Source organism: Salmo trutta, chromosome 17 (genome assembly GCF_901001165.1).
Source record: "Salmo trutta chromosome 17, fSalTru1.1, whole genome shotgun sequence".
Taxonomy (NCBI): Eukaryota; Metazoa; Chordata; class Actinopteri; order Salmoniformes; family Salmonidae; genus Salmo; species Salmo trutta.
In genome coordinates this window covers 42,853,415-42,879,214 of record NC_042973.1, presented here as the reverse complement: position 1 = coordinate 42,879,214, position 25,800 = coordinate 42,853,415, and the positions used below count along the sequence as shown (strand labels likewise).

Below are 25,800 nucleotides of genomic sequence, written 5' to 3'. Positions count from 1 at the left end.
GCATAACCTGAGAATAAACTCACCCAAAGCCTCTTCTAGAGAGTAGTAGGAAATCCTTACAGGGCGGACATGGCAGCTCAAGCCTCCCGTAGGAGTAGTAGGGAAAGTCTGGCAGTAACACGCAATCTTCCCAGGCAGGCAGGCAGGCAGGCATGCACTGCAGCTCAGAGCTAAGTGACTCAGCGCAGCGGAGAGACTCACCAATAAGGAGAAGATAACTTCTTCCTTCCCTCCACCCCCCCTTCTCTTTCTCTCAAAACAACTAGAGGGATATAAGACACAGACAGAGTGCATAGTGCACAAACCCACGTGCAAACACACACCAGCACACTTCACCATCGTCGTAGTGATAAGGGGAAGTAAGGGTAAACTGGCTCTGAAAGGATGTGTAATTCAATAAAATGTTATAGAATGTGCTGGATTACAATGAAATGAGAGAGGGTTGATGAACATATAGCAGCCCAAAGTCCTTTATGGTAATAACTAATCAACTTTAGTAACACCTTGACTGACATGTCACTTTAGGCCTACTAGCCTACGTGGAGGGTCGTATAATATAGAGATGAACCCAGGGAACAACCTAATATGATCAGGATTAAATTGGTCCGATCTTGGTTCTAATCGAATACACTAAAGATTACAGCAGTGAGACACAAATAAAACAAATCATACCTTGAGTCATACACTAAAAACAACTCACATAAAACTACGCACACCCACCTTCCACATAAACCTTAATTAAAGTGTTTACCAAATTCCTCATGCTCATTTTGCTGGTCTGATTTGTTTTAATTTTATGAAAGTAAAAGTCCCTTTTTCAGTCTCTTTCTCAGGCTCTTTCTTTCTCAGGCTGTCTACACACACAGCACAAGGACGGAGACGGTGAGAGACTAGAAAGAGAAAGACACAAAGTTAGCCACCCACAGTATTGGGGAGTAGTGAACTAAGTTACATGTAGTTCAACTAGTAATTTAACTACATTTTTCAGTAGCTTGGTGGTAGTTGAACTAAGTTCAAATCAAGGTAGTGTTTTCAGTAGTTAATTACATTTTTTGCCATGTAGCATTGTAGCTAACTACTGGAACTACACACCACATTTTTTGCAAAAATAAAATAAAATATGGGTGAAGTAGGCAATAATTTCCTTTCTTTTTCAGCAACAGACCTGCGTAATTCTCACTTGAAATATTGTTTTTGTGTTTAATAGGCAAAATTTCACAAACATACGATCCCAAAGTTATCGGTTCTTGCAATTTGTAGTCAATTGTCACACCCTGATCTGTTTCACCTGCCCTTGTGATTGTCTCCACCCCCTCCAGGTGTTGCTTGTTTTCCCCAGTGTATTTATCCCTGTGTTTCCTGTCTCTCTGTGCCAGTTTGTCTTGTATGTCCAAGTCAACCAGTGTGGGTTTCCCCCCTGGGCGTGCATTTTCTATTCTCTTTTTGCTAGTCCTCCCGGTTTTGACCCTTGCCTGTTTCTGTACCTGCCCGCCTGCCTGACCATTCTGCCTGCCTTGACCTTGAGCCTGTCTGTACCTCCTGGATTCTGAACTGGTTTTGACCTGCTTCTTCCAGGGTGAAGAACTTGGTAGCTTGGTAAACTATATATTTCAGAGTAGCTTCCTGTGGCATATTGTATCGGAAACCAAGTGACCACTTGGGGAACTCGCAGCCCGCGCAGAGGAGTTGGAGAGTGGGATATGTTGGAACAGTAATCACCAGAAAGAGTTTGAGAACCTCAAGGCATTAATCATGCATGCTCCAGTACTGAGTTTCTAGGATGAAAAGCTCAAAACCAAAATCTCAGCAGATGCCTCTAAAGCAGGTTTAGGTGCAGTGTTACAGCAGTATGCCACTAGATGGCGCCCAGTCACATGCCTCCAGGGCTCTGGCAACTTCTGAGTGTAACAAACTATGCTCAGATTGAGAAAGAGGCATTGTAACTGTCATATGCATATAAGATTTTCCATGTGTTTATCTATGGTAAAACAGTGTGGGCCAAAACAGATCATAAACCTTTTGGTTACTATTGCAAAGAAGGGTCTGGCGTACACACCACCAAGGGTACAGAGACTGTTTCTAAAACTTCCGAAATATGACTTGCAACTGAAGTACAGGCCAGGGAAAGAATTGTTAGTGGCAGACACATTGTCCAGAGCTTTAGACAGCTCCGAACCAAACCAGATATACGAGCAGGACGACACCATACATGTAAACCTTATCAGAAAGAGCTGCCCAGTCTCAGATGAAATGTGGACAGTTATTTCACATGCTGCTGCAGAAGATGAGTGTTTGCAAACGGTGATTCAAGCCATAACGTACGGGTGGTCTGTAGAAGCTATGATATACCCTTATGGTCAATACAGGGATGAGCTATCTGTACTCGACGGAATTCTGTTTAAGATTTTATTTTGGCCCAAGATGAATACTGATATAGAGCAGACAATCAGAGCCTGTGAAACATGCCAGAAATACAGAGCAAAACAGAGCAAAGAGACAATGAGGGTTGAGGAAAAAGAGGTATTGAGACCACGGGGCAAAGTAGGAATAGTTCTCTGTTCTCTGGAGGGAGAACGATGTTCTACTGATGGAATATTACTCTCATTACCCAGAGAGCTTTGCTGAAGGACACTACTGCTAGTCAGGTGGCAGGTGGCCTAGTGGTTAGAGCGTTGCACTAGTAACCGAAAGGTTGCAAGATTGAATCTCCGAGCTGACAAGGTAAAAATCTGTTGTTCTGCCCCTGAACAAGGCAGTTAACCCACTGTTCCTAGGCTGTCATTGAAAATAAGATTTTGTTCTTAACTGACTTGCCTAGTTAAATAAAGATAGAATAAAGGTGATGACTCCCATTAAGTCATTCTTTGTTCGCCATGGGGTCGAAGACATTGTCTGTATGGACAATGCCTCACAGTTCAGCTTTCAGTGATTCTTCTAAACTGTACGGGTTCGAGCATGTCACCTCCAGCCCACTGTACCCACGGTCTAATGGGTTAGTGGAGAACAGTGTCAAAACAGTGAAACTACTGGTTAAGAAAGCTCTGGACTCAAAGACAGATCCGTAACTAGCTTTGTTAAACTACAGGGCTACTCCACTAAAACATGGTCTGTCTGCTGCAGAGCTGTTGTTCAACAGGAAACTCAAACGAGGTTGACAGTACTCCTAGAAACAGAGAAGGATGACAAGGTCATTTTTAACACACGGAGAGAAAAGAGTGAACAGAAAGGAACTATGAAAACGGGTCCAAGGTGCTCAGTGCACTCAGTCCAAATGATAGAGTGAAAATGCATGATGGTAAAACGTGGAACCACGTGACCACTTGAGGGACGTGCAGCCCCCGCACAGGAGTTTAAGACCGGGAGATTCCAGCTCAATGCACTATACTTGTGCGGCGACGGTTAACTTGAACAAAGAAGAACTTATGTTGTAAAGAACAATTGTTTTCTTTAGTATTTCTTAGACAAGAAGATACAACACTTCCCCAACACTGGCCACCCACTGCCCTAGTACTCTCCCGAACACTCCATATTTAACACCTGGATGCCACTCTCTAGCCTCCTGTAGCTTTCTGTCTGTTCACCTCCCCATAAAAACATCTACAAACACCGCATTTAGCTACGCTACCATTTCTCCCCAGCCAAAACCAGTATGAAGTCCAAAGTAAACGTTACAATGTCATACTACCCATGAGCAACCAACAAAAAAACAATATTAACTTTCCTGCGGTCAAATGACCAAACCGCCCTATAGTGGCCTCAGGTGTGGAATGTTATTCATAATTTTCATAATTTCAAAATTAATAAAACCTTTTTTTAAACGTACAAAACTGGTGTTTCTATGTCAAACGGTTTTGTTATATTTTAGTCTTCTGTGATGTATATAAAGTCTAATATTGGGATGTAAACTCAAAATGGAGTAGATTTCAACTCTATATCTGACATGGTTCAGGTGTCTTATGTTTTTAAGCCCATAATTATGTGTGTGAGGTGTATACAGTGCATTCGGAAAGTATTCTTCCCTTTTTCCACATTTTGTTACGTTACAGCTTTATTCTAAAATTGATTAAATAAAACATTTTCCTCATCAATGTACACACAATACACCATAAGGACAAAGCAAAAAACTGAAATAGCTTATTTACATAAGTATTCAGACCCTTTACTATGAGACTCGAAATTGAGCTCGGGTGCATCCTGTTTCCATTGATCATCCTTGAGATGTTTCTACAACTTGATTGGAGTCCACCTGTGGTAAATTCAATTGATTGGACATGATTTGGAAAGGCACACACCTGTCTATATAAAGTCCCACAGTTGACAATGTCAGAGCAAAAACCAAGCCATGAGGTCGAAGGAATTGTCTGTAGAGCTCCGAGACAGGACTATGTCGAGGCACAGCTCTGGGGAAGGGTACCAACAAAAATTCTGCAGCATTGAAGGTCCCCAAGAACACAGTGGCCTCCATCATTCTTATATGGAAGAAGTTTGGAAGCTCCAGGACTCTTCCTAGAGCTGCCCGCCCAGCCGAACTGAGCAATCGGGGGAGAAGGGCCTTGGTCAGGGAGGTTACCAAGATCCCGATGGTCACTCTAACAGAGCTCCAGAGCTCCTCTGTGGAGATGGGAGAACCTTCCAGATGGATAACCATCTCTGCAGCACTCCACCAATCAGGACTTTATGGTAGAATGGCGACGGAAGCGACTCCTCAGTAAAAGGCACATGACAACCTGCTTGGAGTTTTTCCAAAAGGCTCTTAAATGACTCTCAGACCATGAGAAACAAGATTCTCTGGTCTGATGAAACCAAGATTGAACTCTTTGGCCTGAATGCCAAGCGTCAAGTCTGGAGGAAACCTGGCACCATCCCTACAGTGAAGCATGATGTGGGGATGTTTTTCAGCGGCAGGGATTGGGAGACTAGTCAGGATCGAGGGAAAGATAAATGAAGGAAAATACAGAGAGATCCTTGATGAACAACGACCCTAAGCACACAGTCAAGACAACGCAGGAGTGGCTTTGGGACAAGTTTCTGAATAATCTTGAGTAGCCCAGCCAGACAGAGCTTGAGAGGATCTGCAGAGAACAATGCAGGTGTGCCAAGCTTGTAGTGTCACACTCAAGAAGACCTGAGGCTGTAATCGCTGCCAAAGGTGCTTCAATAAAGTACTGAGTAAAAGGTCTGAATACTTATGTAAATGTGATATTTCAGTTTTTATTTTTTTACATTTGCAAAACAAATTGTGTGTAGATTAATGAGGATAAAAAACGATTTAATAAATTTTAGAATAAGGCTGTAACGTAACAAAATTTGGAAAAAGCCAAGGGGTCTGAATACTTCCCGAATGCACTGTACTTTTGTTTCAAAGTAGATTTGTTTAAATGTAACCGATGTGAAATGGCTAGCTAGTTAGCGGGATGCGCGCTAATAGCGTTTCAATCGGTGACGTCACTCGCTCTGAGACCTTGAAGGAGTTGTTCCCCTTGCTCTGCAAGGGCCGCGGCTTTTGTGGAGCAATGGGTAATGATGCTTTGTGGGAGGCAGTTGTTGATGTGTGCAGAGGGTCCCTGGTTCGAGCCAGGAGAGGGACGGAAGCTATACTGTTACATTTAAGACTACCAAGAAACACTCTGTGTGACCCTGATTTAGCCTGCAGTAAAAGGTTAAATGGAAAGTATAAACAGAAGTAAAGAGATCTAAAAGTTGTTCGAGAGAGATCTAAACCATCTTTCTTACGTTTTGCAGAAGTCTGTGCAGAGAACTGTGAGTGGAGCTTCCGCATAGTCGGCTATCTGTCTTCGTGTCTGTCACCGTGTCGTTCAGAATTTCTCGCAACAGTGTTACGCAGATGTACAGGTTCTCAGATTTTAACAGTCAGCTCATGACAGAACCTACTGTATAGCACAGGAAGCCAGTATTCTATTCTAACAAACACATACATGGGCGGTTTAATGCATCTACTGTCCTGTGTGTATGGGATATACATTTTGAACACACACACACACACACACACACACACACACACACACACACACACACACACACTCCCTGTGACATCAATTGTTGGGGAATGGAAGGTATGGCAGGCATTTCCTTCCATCCCTTTATTAACCAGTCTGACCAGTAGCTATTCCTCTCTGCAGGTATCTCATTGCATGCTTTCTTAATGCATAGCTTTAATACTATGGTAGCTACTATATTATTACCAAGGAGACACAAGGTTAACAATGTTTAGGACCTCAAGACCCTCAACAAAAACATTGTCTAAAAACCTGCAACCATGTGCATTATCTGCTACCTAGCCTTTAAAAGTACCAGAGAACCCACTCTGCCACTCTGGATATTTGATGAGTTTGAAGAGTATATTGTGCCAAACAATATGTCTAAAAATAATCAATATCCAAAAGGGTAGTTTTGAGATATTAATATTTTTTACTGTTGAATAAACGTATGTGAAAATGTGTATTTCAGAATGTAGACATAATCCATATTTGAGAGCACACTATGAGGAGTATAATGACAGCAAGATGTGGTCTGTATAATGTACGGTTCACAGATCATAGGGTCTTATAGGAGGCATGTACAGGTCTAAAAAGGGCCTAAAATTGCCACTTTCATCATGATTTTCTCAAAAAGTATTTGTTATACAAATGTAAAAAGCATTTGAAACATCCTTCCTCCAAATGAAGTAATAACTATGTGAGAATTGCCAGAACAATCTGAGATACCCAAAATATTTTCAGACTATGCTGGCGTGGAATCACCTTGTAGTGAAAAGGAGAGTTAAACCCAATGTTCGAGTAGCAGTTCCAGACTGAACTCCCAGAGACACAGAGACCAGATGACCAACTACAACAGACAGACAGACAGGAGGATTTACAGTAAGGCCCGTTGAACCACCCAGACCTTCATCAGATGAACACTCCCCTCACCCACTAGTTCACAGTCCAATTTTAGATTATAGGCTACCCCCTCTGAGGCTGATCAATGGGGAAAACTGGAGAAGGGATAGAGGGAGGGAGGGAGAAAGGAAGCGAGGGAAGGAGGGAGGGAAGGAGGAAGGGAGGGAGAAAGGGAGTGAAGGAGGAGTGGCATATGACAGGACAGATGCATTCAAAGGGGGGAGGGGGGTGGCAGATAAACACAGAGGAAGAAATAGAAATACAATGAATAGAAGGAAAGGACAGATGAACATTAGAGAGAGAAAGGGGGTAAGAAGACTGGTAGATGAGAAGTGTGGCAGAGACTCATACATCATTACTGCTTTAAGCCACACCCACACACACCCACACACACCCCCACACACACTTTCTGTGAACCTGTGTGCTGCCAAGGGGAGTGTTTCTACACTCCAGCATGCATTCCCTTGCCCTCTGCACCGCCCATCTAATCTGGATGGGACCACATTCCTCATATTCACCCTTTCATTCTATTACTTTCATTTTCTCTCTGCCCTAAACAAAAAAAGACTATGTAGCACAGTATGAATGTATGTGGTGACACCTCTGTCCCCAAACAGACATACACTCTGTCCCACATACCATTGCTCACACGCAGCATTGGCTTAACACCTCATGACTACACTTGGTTTAACTGAGAAGCATTGACAGTTTTATCACCTCGGGCTGGGGGAAGGAAGGAGAGAGCTTTTAGAAAAGGAAACCACAGTACAATGAGCAGTACACCATGCTGACATCTACACAGCACCGTAGGGCCTGTCATTTCACAAAGGTTAAATACTCCTCTTTTAGTACAGTAGACTACAGTAGCTAATGACCAGAAACTAATAGTAGGAGAGAGGGGAGATAAGAGATAGCAAGATTAAAAGAGGAGATTGTGATATTGAGAGTGAGAAAGGGATCAAGTTGACCTTCAGCGTGTTCGATCTTCACCCCGACACAGGCCTCCTCATCAGTGTTCTTGGAATGGAAACAGCTGGGCTTGCCTTTCTTTTCTGCAATGACAAGTCCAAATGTTACCAAATGCGAATATATCAAGTTTACTGTAACGTACTGTAGGACACACCAAGACCCAAACATTCACCCAACATTGAAAGAACAGGGGCAAGAGGAACCAGCCTGAAGTAGTTTATAGAGCTCAATGATTTATTGAATAGGAGACAGAGAGAGAGACAGAGAGAGAGAGAGAGAGAGACATAGACACAGAGAGAGAGAGATTCGAATTCTGGATTCTCTTGTGTAGCTTTTGCAGGATTCTGGACAGCAGCTATATGCATATTTGGAGCAATTCTGATCCTCTGGTTCACATGAGGGGAGAGAGTTATTCTTTTATTGGTTTGGAAATAAAATAATATTCCATCCCTCAGAGATTTAATTCTAATTAGTTAGAATGTGATATGTAGGGCATCCTCACTAGGGAGAGCTAAGACACTCACCAGAGCCATTTCATATGCACATAAAACATTAAAGAGAAAACAGCCATGCTATTAATACTGTGATAGTCCCACACACATACAGTGCATTCGGAAAGTATTCAGACCCCTTGACTTTTTCCACATTTTGTTACGTTACAGCCTTATTCTAAAATGGATTAAATAAATTAAAATCCACATCAATCTACACCCTAAAACCCAATAACAGGTTTTTATTAAAAACTGAAATAGCTTATTTACATAAGTATTCAGACCCTTTGCTATGAGACTCAAAATTAAGCTCAGGTGCATCCTGTTTCCATTGATCATCCTTGAGATGTTGATTGGAGTCTACCTGCGCTAAATTCAATTGATCGGACATGATTTAGAAAGGCACACACCTGTCCATATAAGGTCCCACAGTTGACAGTGCATGTCAGAGCAAAAGATAGGATTGTGTCAAGGCACATATCTGGGGAAGGGTACCAAAACATTTCTGCACCATTGAATGTTCCCAATTACACAGTGGCCTCCATCATTCTTAAATGGAAGAAGTTTGGAACCACCACAACTCTTCCTAGAGCTGGCTGCCCGGCCAAACTGAGGAATCGGGGGAGAAGGGTCTTGGTCAGGGAGGTGACCAAGAACCCGATAGTCACTCTGACAGAGCTCCAGAGTTCCTCTGTGGAGATGTGAGAAACTTCCAGAAGGATAACCATCTCTGCAGCACTCCACCAATCAAGCCTTTATGGTAGAATTGCCAGACGGAAGCCACTCCTCAGTAAAAGGCACATGAAATCCCGCTTGGAGTTTGTCAAAATTCTCAGACCATGAGAAACAAAACTCTCTGGTCTGATGAAACCAAGATTGAACTCTTTGGTCTGAATGCCAAGCGTCACATCTGGAGGAAAACTGGCACCATCCCTACGGTGAAGCATGGTGGTAGCATCATCATGCTGTGGGGATGTTTTTCAGCGGCAGGGACTGGGAGACTAGTCAGGATCGAGGGAAAGATGAACGGAGCAAATTACAACGAGCTCCTTGATGAAAGCCCGCTCAAGACTTCAGACTGGGGTGAAGATTCACCTTCCAACAGGACAACGACCCCTAAGCACACAGTCAAGACAACACAGGAGTGGCTTCGGGACAAGTCTCTGAAGTTCCTTGAGCGGCCCAGCCAGAGCCTGGACTTGAACCCAGTCTATCATCTCTGGAGAGACCTGAAAATAGATTTGCAATGACGCTCCCCATCTAACCTGACAGAGCTTGAGAGGATATGCAGAGAAGAATGCGAGAAACTCCCCAAATACAGGTGTGCCAAGTTTGTACCGTCATACCCAAGAAGACTCAAGGCTGTAATCGCTGCCAAAGGTGCTTCAACAAAGTACTTAGTAAAGGGTCTGAATACTTATGTAAATGTGATATTTCAGTTTTTATTTTTAATAAATTAGCAAAAATGTATATCATGGGGTACTGTGTGTTGATTGATGAGGGGCAAAAAATATTTAATCCATTTTAGAATAAGGAGTAACGTAACAAAATGTGGAAAACGTCAAGGGGTCTGAATACTTTCTGTAGGCACTGTATACACACACATGCAAAATGTTCCGATCTTTCTTAAATTTCAACCACAAACAGCACCCACAGTCCAACATTTGCCGTTACGACAGTAACAGTCAGGATGCTGAAGTCCAATACTAACATCAACCGGACATTCTCGATGGTACAGTACAGTGGAAACTGCCATAGAAATTGAGTATTGAGTATTTAGGGGAATAGACGAAATGCTTAGTGTGGGGCCATGGAGGGGTGTGTGTGTGTGTGTGTGTGTGTGTGTGTGTGTGTGTGGTGTGAGGGTATGATATCCGGCTGCAGGGATTAAAGAGGGCTTTCTACACCCACCATCTGGACTCCTCATGCCAGGCTTTCCAGCTGTTCACACACACACACACACACACACACACACACACACACACACACACACACACACACACACACACACACACACACATTTTAGTATAGATTGCAGAAAGCGTGTTTCCTATCCAAGGCAGTGAGCAGTACAGTAGCAGTACATACATACAGTTGAAGTCGGAAGTTTACATACACTTAGGTTGGAGTCATTAAAACTTGTTTTTCAACCACTCCACAAATTTCTTGTTGACAAACTATAGTTTTGGCAAGTCTGTTTGGACATCTACTTTGTGCATGACACAAGTAATTTTTCCAACAATTGTTTACAGACAGATTATTTCACTTAATATCCACTGTATCACAACTCCAGTGGGTCAGAAGTTTACATACACTAAGTTGACGGTGCCTTTAAACAGCTTGGAAAATTCCAGAAAATGATGTCATGGCTTTAGAAGCTTCTGATAGGCTAATTGACATCATTTGAGTCAATTGGAGGTGTACCTGTGGATGTATGTAATGCCCTGGCCATAGAGAGGGGTTTTTGTTCTTTATTTTGGTTAGGCCAGGGTGTTACATTGGGTGGGCGTTCTATGTTAATTTTTCTATGTTTTTGTATTTCTTTGTTTTGGGCTGTGTGTAGTTCGTTGTTGCTGATTGGGAGTCACACATAAGGAGCCTGTTTTTCCTTTGGGTCTTGTGGGGGATTGTTTCTGTTTAGTGTTTTGCACCTGACAGGACTGTTTGGCTGTCGGTTTTCTTGTTTTGTGTGTATAGTGTTCTTACGTTTATTAAAATTCAAAGATGAACACTAACTCCGCTGCACCTTGGTCTACTTCCACAGACAGCCTTACAATGTATTTCAAGGCCTACCTTCAAACTCAGTGCCTCTTTGCTTGACAACATGGGAAAATCTAAATAAATCTGCCAAGACCTCAGAAAAAAATTGTAGACCACCACAAGTCTGGTTCATCCCTGGGAGCAATTTCCAAACGCCTGAAGGTACCACGTTCATCTGTACAAACAATAATACGCAAGTATAAACACCATGGGACAACAGAGCCGTCATACCGCTCAGGAAGGAGAAGCGTTCTGTCTCCTAGAGATGAATGTACTTTGGTGTGAAAAGTGCAAATCAATCCCAGAACAACAGCAATGGACCTTGTGAAGATGCTGGAGGAAACAGGTACAAAAGTATCTATATCCAAAGGGAAACTAGTCCTATATTGACATAACCTAAAAGGCCGCTCAGCAAGGAAGAAGCCACTGCCCCAAAACCTCCATAAAAAAGTCAGACTACGGTTTGCAACTACACATGGGAACAAAGGTCATACTTTTTTGGAGAAATGTCCTCTGGTCTGATGAAACACAAATAGAACTGTTTGGCCATAATGATCATCGTTCTGTTTGGAGGAAAATGCTTGCAAGCCGAAGAACACCCTCCCAACCATGAAGCACAGGGGTGGCAGCATCATGTTGTGGGGGTGCTTTGCTGCAGGAGGGACTGGTGCACTTCACAAAATAGATGGCATCATGAGGAAATTATGTGGATATATTGAAGCAACATCTCAAGACATCAGTCAGGAAGTTAAAGCTTGGTTGCAAATGGGTCTTCCAAATGGACAATGACCCTAAGCATACTTCCAAAGTTGTGGCAAAATGGCTTAAGGACAACAAAGTCAAGGTATTGGAGAGGCCATCACAAAGCCCTGACCTCAATCCTATAGAAAATGTGTGGGCAGAACTGAAAAAGCATGTGTGAGCAAGGAGGCCTACAAACCTGACTCAGTTACACCAGCTCTGTCAGGAAGAATGGGCCAAAATTCACCCAACTTATTGTGGGAAGCTTGTGGAAGGCTACCCGAAACGTTTGACCCAAGATACACAATTTAAAGACAATGCTACCAAATTCTTATTGAGTGTATGTAAACTTCTGATCCACTGGGAATGTGATGAAAGAAATAAAAGCTGAAATAAATAATTCTCTCTACTATTATTCTGACATTTCACATTCTTAAAATAAAGTGGTGTTCCTAACTGACCTAAGACAGAGAATTCTTACGAGCATTAAATGTCAGGGTTTAAATGCATTTGGCTAAGGTGTATGTAAACTTCCAACTTCAACTGTACATACATACATACAAGCAGCTTGTCCAAACAATTACCGACCCACCAGACATTCAACCCATAGCGCAATACAGTCAACTATGACCCCCTACATCCCACACCAGCACATGACCTACAGCGTCACACGGCTATTGTTTCCCCAAGAGGGGGCTGTGTTGCCATAGCAGCCGTGGAAACACACCCACTGGAGGGCTGGGGACCGAGAAAGGCAACCCAAAATGCCCCATGATGCTCCAACCCCAACCTTCCTCTTCCTGTCACTGCACTTTGTTTTTTCAGTTCCTTGTTCCTGATTGCGCACCCTGTTCATCATCACGTTCTAACACAGGACAACAGAGCTGTGATCGGGCGCACTCAGTCCAGCGCAGCCCAGTGATTGGACAGGCCTGAGGAGTGATGGGCGCCATAGGTCAGTTATGGGGCACGGGGACGAACACTGTCAATGACAGCCATTCAGTCAGACGTCTGAGGTGACACAGAGATGACAATGATATTCATTGTAGATTAGGAGTGATGAGAGATGTTATGAAAGAAAAAACGAGAGACTATACAAAGCTCTGATGAAGGTGTCTGACACCGTTACTGTGCCTAGCAAAGTGTGGATGTTTGAATCAGGGCTATGTTTTGTTTTGTATGGAGAAATACCCACACAATCATGTCCTTCAAGGCAAATGACCTGCCAACCACCTGAGAGCTGTGGTGTTATCCCATCTACTGCAGTGTGTCAAATCAAATCAAATGTTATTTGTCACATGCGCCGAATATAACGGGTGTAGACCTTACCATGAAATGCTTGCTTATGAGCCTTCCCAACAATGCAGAGTTAAAAAATTATAATAAAAATAAAAATAGTAACACAAGAGGAATAAAATACACAAGAATGGAGCTAAATACAGGGAGTACCAGTAACAGATCAATGTGGAGCTAAATACAGAGAGTACCAGATCAATGTGGAGCTATATACAGGGAGTACAAGTACCAGATCAATGTGGAGCTAAATACAGAGAGTACCAGATCAATGTGGAGCTATATACAGGGAGTACCAGTACCAGATCAATGTGGAGCTAAATACAGAGAGTACCAGATCAATGTGGAGCTATATACAGGGAGTACCAGTACCAGATCAATGTGGAGCTATATACAGAGAGTACCAGATCAATGTGGAGCTATATACAGGGAGTACCAGTACCAGATCAATGTGGAGCTAAATACAGAGAGTACCAGATCAATGTGGAGCTATATACAGGGAGTACCAGTACCAGATCAATGTGGAGCTAAATACAGGGAGTACCAGTACCAGATCAATGTGGAGCTATATACAGAGAGTACCAGATCAATGTGGAGCTATATACAGGGAGTACCAGTACCAGATCAATGTGGAGCAATATACAGAGAGTACCAGATCAATGTGGAGCTATATACAGGGAGTACCAGTACCAGATCAATGTGGAGCTATATACAGAGAGTACCAGTACCAGATCAATGTGGAGCTAAATACAGAGAGTACCAGATCAATGTGGAGCTATATACAGGGAGTACCAGTACCAGATCAATGTGGAGCTATATACAGAGAGTACCAGATCAATGTGGAGCTATATACAGGGAGTACCAGTACCAGATCAATGTGGAGCAATATACAGAGAGTACCAGATCAATGTGGAGCTATATACAGGGAGTACCAGTACCAGATCAATGTGGAGCTATATACAGAGAGTACCAGTACCAGATCAATGTGGAGCTATATACAGGGAGTACCAGTACCAGATCAATGTGGAGCTATATACAGGGAGTACCAGTACCAGATCAATGTGGAGCTATATACAGAGAGTACCAGTACCAGATCAATGTGGAGCTATATACAGAGAGTACCAGTACCAGATCAATGTGGAGCTATATACAGGGAGTACCAGTACCAGATCAATGTGGAGCTATATACAGAGTACCAGTATCAGATCAATGTGGAGCTATATACAGGGAGTACCAGTACCAGATCAATGTGGAGCTATATACAGGGAGTACCAGTACCAGATCAATGTGGAGCTATATACAGAGAGTACCAGTACCAGATCAATGTGGAGCTATATACAGGGAGTACCAGTACCAGATCAATGTGGAGCTATATACAGAGTACCAGTACCAGATCAATGTGGAGCTATATACAGGGAGTACCAGTACCAGATCAATGTGGAGCTATATACAGGGAGTACCAGTACCAGATCAATGTGGAGCTATATACAGAGAGTACCAGTACAAGATCAATATGGAGCTATATACAGAGTACAAGTACCAGATCAATGTGGAGCTATATACAGATTACCAGTACCAGATCAATGTGGAGTTAAATACAGGGAGTACCAGTACCAGATCAATGTGGAGCTATATACAGGGAACACCATATCAATGTGGAGCTATATACAGGGAGTACCAGTACCAGATCAATGTGGAGCTATATACAGGGAGTACCATATCAATGTGGAGCTATATACAGGGAGTACCAGTACCATATCAATGTGGAGCTATATACAGGGAGTACCAGTACCAGATCAATGTGGAGCTCTATACAGGGAGTACCAGTACCAGATCAATGTGGAGCTATATACAGGGAGTACCAGTACCAAATCAGTGTGGAGCTAAATACAGTGAGTACCAGTACCAGATCAATGTGGAGCTAAATACAGAGAGTACCAGTACCAGATCAATATGGAGCTAAATACAGGGGTACCAGTACCAGATCAATGTGGAGCTATATACAGAGAGTACCAGTACCAGATCAATGTGGAGCTATATACAGGGAGTACCAGTACCAGATCAATGTGGAGCTATATACAGGGAGTACCAGTACCAGATCAATGTGGAGCTATATACAGAGAGTACCAGTACCAGATCAATGTGGAGCTATATACAGAGAGTACCAGTACCAGATCAATGTGGAGCTATATACAGAGAGCACCAGTACCAGATCAATGTGGAGCTAAATACAGAGAGTACCAGTACCAGATCAATGTGGAGCTAAATACAGGGAGTACCAGTACCAGATCAATGTGGAGCTAAATACAGAGTACCAGTACCAGATCAATGTGGAGCTATATACAGAGAGTACCAGTACCAGATCAATGTGCAGAGGTACAAGGTATTTGAGGTAGATATGTACATGAAGGCAGGGGAAAGTGACTAGGCATCAGGATAGATAATAATAAGAGTAAAATAAAGAACAGAGTGCAGCATATGATGAGAGCAATTTAATTAAGAACTTAGCAGTCTTATGACTTGGGGGTAGAAGCTGTGTCGGAGCCTGTTGGTCCGGTACCGTTTACTGGACGGTAGCAGGGTGAACATTCTATGGCTTGGGTGGCTGGAGTCTTTTTACGGGCCTTCCTCTGACAGTCTGATATAGAGGTCCCCCACCTTTGTTTTTACACTGCTGCTACTCACTGTTTATTATCTATGCATAGTCACTTAACCCCTACCTACATGTACAAATTACCTCGACTAACCTGTACCACGACACATTGACTCAGTACCGGTACCCCCTGTATATAGCCTCGTAATTTTTTATTACTTTAGTTTATTTAGTCAATATTTTCTTAACTCTATTTTCTTAAAACTGCATTGTTGGTTAAGGGCTTGTATTCGGCACATACAGCAAATGTTGATATAGAGGACCTTCCACCACCCTGAGTGTGTGTCTGTCTGGTTGTGTGTGTCCACACACACTCCATTCAGTTCTAGTGCCACACACTCATCATGTCCCTGCAGTGTTAACATTTAAAAACAGCCTAGTAACAGTAAATACATGCAGTCAGCAAAAAGCAGAGCAGAGCTGCTGCGTCATTGACAAGCATAATTAACAACCTCTGAACATTTCTCCATCCTCTCCTCTCTCCTCCTTTCCTCTCCTCCTTTCCTCTTTCCTCAGGCAGTGCTATAACACCACAGCGATTCTCACAAAACTGGCACTTGACCAAACATTTTTGCCAAAAAATGAACACATTTACCACAATAATTCCTCTTGGATCACTAAGATTAGGATCTGTATTTATCTATTTCATAATTATTGTTATGTTTATTGATACGATTCTATGCAATTTACCACAATTTACACAACAAGCAAAGCAAAAATGATCATTACCGTAACAGTCCAAAAAAGTAATAAACAAATCCATTTCTAATATTTTTTTAACATTGCTCACCTAATGAAAAGGCCTGAAGTAAACATAACACCGAAAACAAATATGTTTACAATTAAATTATTAAAATCCATTTTGTAATTTATCTCACACACCTTTTCTGAATTTTGTTATTTGTCATAATTATTGTGTGTACATGTTATTTTTATGTCTAAAAATTAAGATAAAGAACAAATGGCACACTATCAGATTAAGACAAAATTACAAAGTAGACATTACGTTTTTCATAATATTTCCTAAATATTGGTACATTGTGGTAATGACAAGCAGTTTTCAGAGATGACAATGCATGTTTTGGTAATGAGTATTGCATAGTTTGCCATTGAAAAATGGTACTGAGCTCTGTTAGAGATTCAGTAACCCAATACTTCATCAAATTGTGTCATTTGTTAATCCCAAATGACTTGCATAATACTCAAATCACTGATCTTAATGTAATTTACTAAAATACCCCTTATGTTAGTAGAAGTACTGCAATTACGTGTATGTATTTTCAAAAGTCAAAAGTGGACTTAAACATTAAAAAAACAGACTTAATTTTTTTCACCAAGGGGGACCTTTACATCCTGTATTTCTAAATTGAATGGGATCCTATGGGCAAATGGTATAACATGATATTCATATAAAGTATCTAAATACGTGCGATATGGACCAAAAACTGTCTTGGGATATCAAACAACAGTATAGGTAAGTGCTAAAACATGTACACATGTCAAAATGTACACACCACCTTTAAGTAGTGGGTTTGCTCTCTGCTGAAACACAAACTCCAGATTGTGGTTTTAAGTACATTTAAAAAAAATGATACACTAATTTAATAACTGATGCTTATTATAATATTGAAATGAAAGTTGTCATTACCGAAACGGACCTAAAAATGATACGGTAATGAGAAACATGTCCACAGTCACTGTGCTTTAATGTAATAAATATTATAGTTTAATGTAAACTTCAACTAGTATAGCATTTGTTATGCTTTATGGACAAACAACAGAAACATATTTGTGGGTTGTATTCAAATAACTTTGGTTTTTCTTAAGTAAAATTGTATAAAATGACCCAAGAATTTAATCCAGATGCATTTTGGTAATGAGAATTTGGGGATAAAAAAAAAGATTCTGGGCAAAAATGTAAAATGTATTTAAAGTAAGACACTGTGCCATAAACTAAGCATCTTAGTCTTCAGAATGATAGTTTATTGTTGCAGATGCAACATGGTTTTCTAACTTAATTTGCCACTGCCATGGTTAAAACTGGTTTCATGAGAATCACTAGCGAGAGGTTCGGCTGATTCTACACATGATAGACACGATAAACAGATCACTGGCTTAAACCCTACACAGAACTGTCCAATGTGTGCTCTGCTGATGCACTACGGACCCCCATTAAGTACTGTGGGGGCCTACACATACAGCATACTGTACACACGTTATTCTGTCTCTAGACTCACAATCTAAAACATCATCTACACAAAACTACTCTTCCTCAGCAGCTTTACAACATAGAGCATCTATTTCTGGATATATTTGACAATGTGTGTGTGTGGGTGTTTGAGGTTTTAAAAAGAAAACAACACTCAACAATAATATCTGGACAGTACCTGAGTAAGCTCCTCTCCAGTAGGGCTGGGTTTTCCCATGCCTGTACGTAGTACACTGCCTCTCCATGACAAATCCCTCACAGCCCAAGTTTGACCAGAAAAGCAGATCAAATTAAGTTGGTTAGTTAAGTTTGGTCTGGTCCTACGTTTCCTCATCTGGTGGTTGTTGCTGCGTTGATGTGTTTGTGTTGTTTTCCCTCAATGCTCTACCCTCTGTCTGTCAGTCTGTCATTGTACAACCGGTTCCCAGAATGCTGCTGGTGTCACCGGGTGGGGGAGGGACCTGCAGTTAATGTGTGTGTGTGTGTGTGTGTGTGTGTGTGTGTGTGTGCGTGTGTGAGAGTCAGTGGAGGTTCATCAGAGGAGGAAGGGGAAAACCATCCTACTCAGAGAATTTCATAAAATAAAAATAATGACACATTAAAAAGGTTACCAATTTTAGATAAACTATACTAAATATATTCATGTCACCAAATAACTGATTAAAATACACTGTTTTGCAATGAGTCCACAGTAGCCTCAACAGCACTCTCTAGGGTAACACCATGGTGTAGCCGGAGGACAGCTATTTTCCATTCTCCTCTGGGTGCATTGACTTCAATACAGAACTTAGGAGACTCATGGTTCTCACCCCCTTCCAGAGGACAACCTTCAACCTATCAGAGCTCTTGGCTTCATTTTCTGAGGCTAGTAACTCTCTAATGAACTTATCCTCTGCAGCAGAGGTAACTCTGGGTCTTCCTTTCCTGTGGCGGTCCTCATGAGAGCCAGTTTCATCATAGCACTTGATGGTTTTTGTGACTACACTTGAAGAAACTTTCAAAGTTCTTGACATTTTCTGGATTGACTGACCTTCATGTCTTAAAGTAATGATGGACTGTCGTTTCTATTTGCTTATTTGAGTTGTTTTTGAAATAATATGGACTTGGTCTTTTACCAAATAGGGCTATCTTCTGTATATCACCCCTACCATGTCAAAACAAAATGGATTGGCTTAAATGCAAATTCCACAAATTAACTTTTAACAAGGCACACCTGTTAATTGAAATGTATTCCAGGTGAATACCTCATGAAGCTGGTTGACAGAATGTCAAGAGTGTGCAAAGCTGTCATCAAGGCAAAGGGTGGCTACTTTGAAGAATCTCAAATATGTTTTGATTTGTTTAACACTTTTTTGGTTACTACATTAAACCATGTGTTAATTCATACTTTTGATGACCACTATTATTCTACAATGTACAAAATAGTAAAAAATAAAGAAAAACCCTGGAATGAGTAGGTGTGTCCAAATCTTCGAGTGGTACTGCATATTTCATTGTATTATTTTAGTTAACCTTTCACTTATTTACCTAATTAAGCTACTTTTGTGAAAAATTATATATAAAAAAAAAACTTTTTTTATTAATATTTTTTTAATTCAGATTTTTCAGGGGGTGCTGCAGCACACTCAGCACCCCTGCTTCTCGCGGCTATGGAGAATGATGTAGGCTAGTATGAACTTTTGGCTTGGAAAGGTTGTTGCGTATGGTTACAGACAGCTGTTGTGTTGTGTACTGAAGGGAAAAGGTGAGAGGAGGAGAGTGTGTTGAGGCAAGAAGGAATTATACAACAAGCAAAGTGATGATGCTGTATGTAGTATGTGGTTGCTATGAAAATGAACATTTATAGGCTAGGTTGTAGCAACCTCATGATGTATATAGGGCACATTCAGGTATCATGTAGTAGTCTAAACCTATCGATGTTACATTGAGCTGGGTGAATGGAATATGAGCGGGGTGAATATCAATATGCTGTAAAAAAAAAAAAAAAATTGTCCTCCCTAATCTTAAATGTCACTGTCCACCACTAGTGTGTGTATGTCATGCTATCTCTCTCAGGCCAGGGGATCAAAGGCATGAGATTTAGTATCATCGCAATCAGGCACAAATCTAACAGTTGACTATGGCATTATAAACATGATAGAGTCAACAACGCAGAGGAGAACTTACAGTCATTCTACTCCATTCAAATGAAACATGAATGCCATTAAAACCGGCTCTAACTTGATAAAACATAAGACAGATACAGTGTCCATCCACAGTAAGGAAATGCAAATTAACAGTAATTTAGGCCTCATTTGCATCACTTCTCTGCACAAACACAGTTATGACCAGATAGTTAATATGCCCAGGCACATCCCTCCAATCAGAGTATGCATGCTGGTTGGGGGAGATAGGGAACAGATGAGCCCCTCTGTCTTGTCAGAGAGGTGATAGGCTTAGTCATGCCCACACTAACGTTACAAGGTACTCAATGAACCACAGTCTGGCGCAACAACAAAGTCAGTCTCTGCAGGGTCTCGAACGCAGCTCTAATTAGGGAACACAGCGACCTGGAGAGGTGAACCTGAACGCTCCCCCTGCTAAACACTTCCTGTTAAAACATCAGAGGGAGTTGTGTCTGGTTTAACATTACAGAGATTAGCATCACAAAAAGAGAAAAAGAGAGAGGGGCAGAGAGAGGGAGAGGAAGCAAGAGGGAGAGGCAGAGAGAAAAAATGAATAACAATGACAAATGGTTTGATGAAGAATGCAACAACCTAAGAAAGAAATTGAGAAACCTATCCAACCAAAAACATAAAGACCCAGAAAACCTGAGCCTTCACTATGGTGAATCACTAAAACAATACAGAAATACACAACGGAAAAAGATGGAACAGCACGTCAGAAATCAGCTCAATGTAATTGAAGAATCCGTAGACTAACCACTTCTGGGAAAATACTAAACAAACAACACAAAGAGCTATCCAAAACGGAGATGTATAGGTAAACCACTCCTCCAATCTTTTTGGGCCTATAACAGAGAACAAAACAACAAAACATATACATGATCAAATACAAGAACCCACTGCATTCTCTAAATACATTGAATGAAATACAGGACAAAATATAAACACTCCAACCGAAAAAGGCCTGTGGTGTTGATGGTATCCTCAATGAAATGATAAAATATACAGACCACAAACTCCAATTGGCTATATTTAAACTCTTTAACATCATCCTTAGCTCTGGCATCTTCCCCAATATTTGGAACCGAGGACTGATCACACCAATCCACAAAAGTGGAGACAAATTTAACCCCAATAACTACCGTGGGATATGCTTCAACAGCAACCTCAAATCAAATCAAATTTTACTTGTCACATGCACCGAATACAACAGGTGTAGTCCTTACAGTGAAATGCTTACTTACAAGCACTTAACCAACAATGCAGTTATAAGAAAATACCTGAAAAAAGTAAGAGATAAAAATAATAATTAAATAATTAAAGAGCAGCAGTAAAATAACAATAGCTGGACTATATACAGGGGGTACCGGTACAGAGTCAATGTGCAGGGGCACCGCTGTTGAGGTAATTGAGGTAATATGTACATGCATGTAGAGTTATTAAAGTGACTATGCATAGATAATAACAGAGAGTAGCAGCAGCGTAGAATGGGGGCAATGCAAATAGTCTGGGTAGCCATTTGATTATCTGTTCAGGAGTCTTGGGGGTAGAAGCTGTTAGGAATCCTCTTGGACCTAGACTTGTCGCTCCGGTACCACTTGCTGTGTGGTAGCAGAGAGAACAGTCTATGACTAGGGTGGCTGGAGTCTTTGACAATTTTTAGGGCCTTCCTCTGACACCGCCTGATCCTGGATGGCAGGAAGCTTGGCCCCGGTGATGTACTGGGCCGTATGCAGTACCCTCTGTAGTGCCTTGCGGTCGGAGGCCGAGCAGTTGCCATACCAGGCAGTGATGCAACCCGTCAGGATACTCTCGATGGTGCAGCTGTAAAACCTTTTGAGGATCTGAGGACCAATGCCAAATCTTTTCAGTCTCCTGATGGGGAATAGGCTTTGTCTTGCCCTCTTCACGACTGTCTTGGTGTGCTTGGACCATGTTAGTTTGTTGGTGATGTGGACGCCAAGGAACTTGAAGCTCAACCTGCTCCACTACAGCCCTGTCGATGAGAATGGGGGCGTGCTCGGGTCCTCCTTTTGCTGTAGTCCACAATCTCCTTTGTCTTTATCACGTTGTTGATGTGAGCCATGACCAGCCTTTCAAAGCATTTCATGGCTACAGACGTGAGTGCTGCGGTCGTTAAGTCATATAGGCAGGTTACCTGTTTTGGGGCACAGGGACTATGTTGGTCTGCTTGAAACATGTTGGTATTACAGACTCAGACTGGGAAAGGTTGAAAATGTCAGTGAAGACACTTGCCAGTTGGTCAGCGCATGCTTGGAGTACACATCCTGGTAATCTGTCTGGTCCTGCGGCCTTGTGAATGTTGACCCGTTTAAAGTTTTTACTTACATCGGCTGTGGAGAGCGTGATTACACAGTCGTCCGGAACAGCTGATGCTCTCATGCATGTTTCAGTGTTACTTGCCTCAAAGCTAGCATAGAAGTTATTTAGCTCGTCTCGTATGCTCATGTCACTGGACAGCTCTCGGCTGTGCTTCCCTTTGTAGTCTGTAATAGTTTGCAAGCCCTGCCACATCCGGTGTAGTACGATTTGATCTTAGTCCTGTATTGATGCTTTGCGATCTTAGTCCTGTATTGACGCTTTGCCTGTTTGCCTTGGGAAAATCTTCTGCACTATCATTAACAGCAGACTCATACATTTCCTCAGTGAAAACAATGTACTGAGCAAATATCAAAATAAAATGTTTGATAAACTCCCATATCTACTGGATGAAATACCACAGTATGCCATCACAGCAGCAAGATTTGTGACCTGTTGCCACAAGAAAAGGGCAACCAGTGAAGAACAAACACCATTGTAAATACAACCCATATTTATGTTTATTTATTTTCCCTTTTGTACTATAACTATTTGCACATAATGACATTTCAAATGTCTTTATTATTTTGGAACTTTTGTGAGTGTAATGTCTACTGTTCATTTTTATTGTTTATTTCACTTTTGTTTATTACCTATTTCACTTGCTTTGGCAATGTTAACATATGTTTCCCATGCCAATAAAGCCCTTACATTTAATTGAATTGAATTGAGAGAAAGAGATAGCAAGAGAAAGCACAGGAGGGAGGGAGGGAGGGAGTGAGAGAACACAGAAGCAGTCCATATCAGAGAGATCTCCAGGCTATTATCTATTCAGGTGTGAAATTGAGTGGTGAGACAGTCAGAGACAATAATGAAGATTCAACCAGACACCCGAATGGAGGCCCTCTGAACTCTGGGAGAAGGGATCAATATAGGAACTCTGAGTGTGTGATAAAATCGACAGACAGCCATCATATATCACTCTCTCTTTCACTCTCTCGCATTGTAGCTGCTGTCCAGAATTCGACAATCTACCTGGAGGGAACATATTCAATTATTATTTTTATCCAGTCGAATAAACTCTGCAAACAGCCTTCCTGGCCACCGCATGGTGTCCGCATGGTCCTAAAGCACACAGTTGCCTCGCTTTGCATTACATTCCAATTATAAATCTGTCCCCCCCAGTCCCCACTGAAATTTGCGCCCCTGGCCAAGTGTATCGATAGCTGTGCGTTTTTATTATGATTAGCAGCTCATCGTGTCTACTTTAATATTGAAGAATATTTCTCTTTCTCTGGTCATAGGAACAACATTCATTTGTGCACAAGACAGATGCAGTGCGACTTGAGTTTGACCATCAAGTGGAAGACAGTGTCCATCCTCTCTGGTTAGTCTCACCATAGGAAAACAAGGAGAGAGCAGGCACCGTGAGATTCAGTGTGTTCAAGACAACTGGGAACTCTGAAAAAACGAGATCCGACTGGGGAAAAATCGTTTTGAACGGTCATCCAACTTGGAATTCCAAGTCAGAAACTCTGGCATCTTTCTAGAGCTCTGAGTTTCAGACCTGAAGATCACTGACGTCATGTTTTGACCTTGTTTTTTCCCCCATAATTCCCAGTTGTCTGGAAAGCACCATGACCATCAGATGCAGGTACCATCCATCCAGTAAAATAAAAAAGCTAATTATTTGTACATTATTTAAATGTATGCTCAGCTGTGCCTTGCAAGTGCTATACAAACTGATCTATTTCATTATCAAATCTCGCGTTTTGAAATATAATATGGTCTGAGTAGTTTGAGTGGTGGTGCTGCGATTTTTTTTTGCGGAGGGGGGGGGGGGTGATGCAGAATAATTTATTTTGCCCACTCTGAAGATGTCTATATAGGTTTTCTAATACTGGACTAGTAGAGGCCCAGTGCACTACTTTTGTGATAAAAAATAAAAAAACTAAATGTATTTGAGTGTTTACCAGCATTTGTATCTTCAGTCTGACAAGTATTTGTACCAAACAGTTAATCTGATAATACGTGTAGAATATAAGAATACTACCTTGATATGTTTTCCAGTTTCTTAAAATACTTATTACTATGTGAAAACTGAAATGGCCTATTCATTCCTTTTCACTCTCTGGGCTCTATTTTTGGCTGGCGCTAAGGAAGAGCAAGTGTCAAACGCACGTTAGTTAGCAATTTTGTCATGTAAAAACGGTTGCACTGGCATTTTACAGACATAATGGTAGGTTTCGGCAATTCACCTGTCTAACATAAGCGTGCTTGCCCTGAGGTGGTGGGGTGGCAATATTTGAGGTGTCCTTAAAAACACGTGAATAAATGACAATTTCATGCAGCACTAATGGGAAGTTTTAAGACCTACAAAATGAACGGTCTTCGCGGTAATGCAGTTGATAATGGCATGGATTACCAAAGACACAAACTTCCAAACCAGGGGCGCTACTTTTTGTGCACCCCAGTTTTGTCATTGGAATGTGATACAAAAAGATGCAATGGTGTGCATTAGGACCATGCGGATGCCTCCGAGCGGTCAGGTAGATTGTTTGGTGTGTTTATCCGACTGGATAAAAACATTTATAATAATAATTACGTCCCCCCTACTTCTAAAACCAAAGTTGCACCCGTGCTCCAAACTATTCAGTCCTCCTATAATGCCGTATCAACTGCAGATTTTTTGGAGAAACTTCTTCGTACATAGGCAAGAATACAATTGACAGGAGCCTAGTATTTTGTATAGACATGCACATTGTTTGTGCAAAGACAATTAGACTTATGTGTGCACACAGTGCCATGGAACGAGAGAAGTGATGAATGATATCAGGCTTCTGTGTCACGCCCTGATCTGTTTCACCTGTCCTTGTGGTTGTCTCCACCCCCCTCCAGATGTCGCTTATTATCCCCGGTGTATTTATCCCTGTGTTTCCTGTCTCTCTGTGCCAGTTCGTCTTGTTTTGCCAAGTCAACCAGCGTTTTTTCCTAGATCTTTTTTTCCCAGTCTCTGTTTTTTCCTAGCCCTCCTGGTTTTGACCCTTGCCTGTCCTGATGTCGAACCCGTCTGCTTGACCACTCTGCCTGTTCTGACCTCGAGCCTGCCTATCCCCTTATACTGTTTGGACTCGGACCTGATTACTGAACCCCTGCCTGTCCTGACCTCAAGCCTGCTTATCGCCTGGCACTGTTTGGACTCTGACCTGGTTTATGAACTCTCGCCTGTCCCCAACCTGCCTTTTGCTATAATAAATATCGGAGCTCAACCATCTGCCTCCTGTGTCTGCATTTGGGTCTC

General features: G+C 41.8%; 1 protein-coding gene across 7 annotated transcripts in view; it reads right to left on the bottom strand.

Annotated features, from left to right (window-relative positions):
- The window catches only part of fgd4a (FYVE, RhoGEF and PH domain containing 4a), a 103,095-nt gene that overhangs the window by 36,430 nt on the left and 40,865 nt on the right, over window positions 1-25,800 (bottom strand). For 5 of the 7 annotated variants that reach the window (XM_029696853.1, XM_029696852.1, XM_029696856.1 and 2 more), the window contains exon 2: window positions 7,868-7,951. In XM_029696853.1, the coding sequence (XP_029552713.1) occupies window positions 7,868-7,951 (84 nt within the window). Of the gene's footprint in view, window positions 1-23; window positions 986-7,867; window positions 7,952-18,193; window positions 18,481-25,800 lie in introns of those variants that run through there. The other 2 variants (XM_029696854.1, XM_029696851.1) reach the window with 2 other exon arrangements.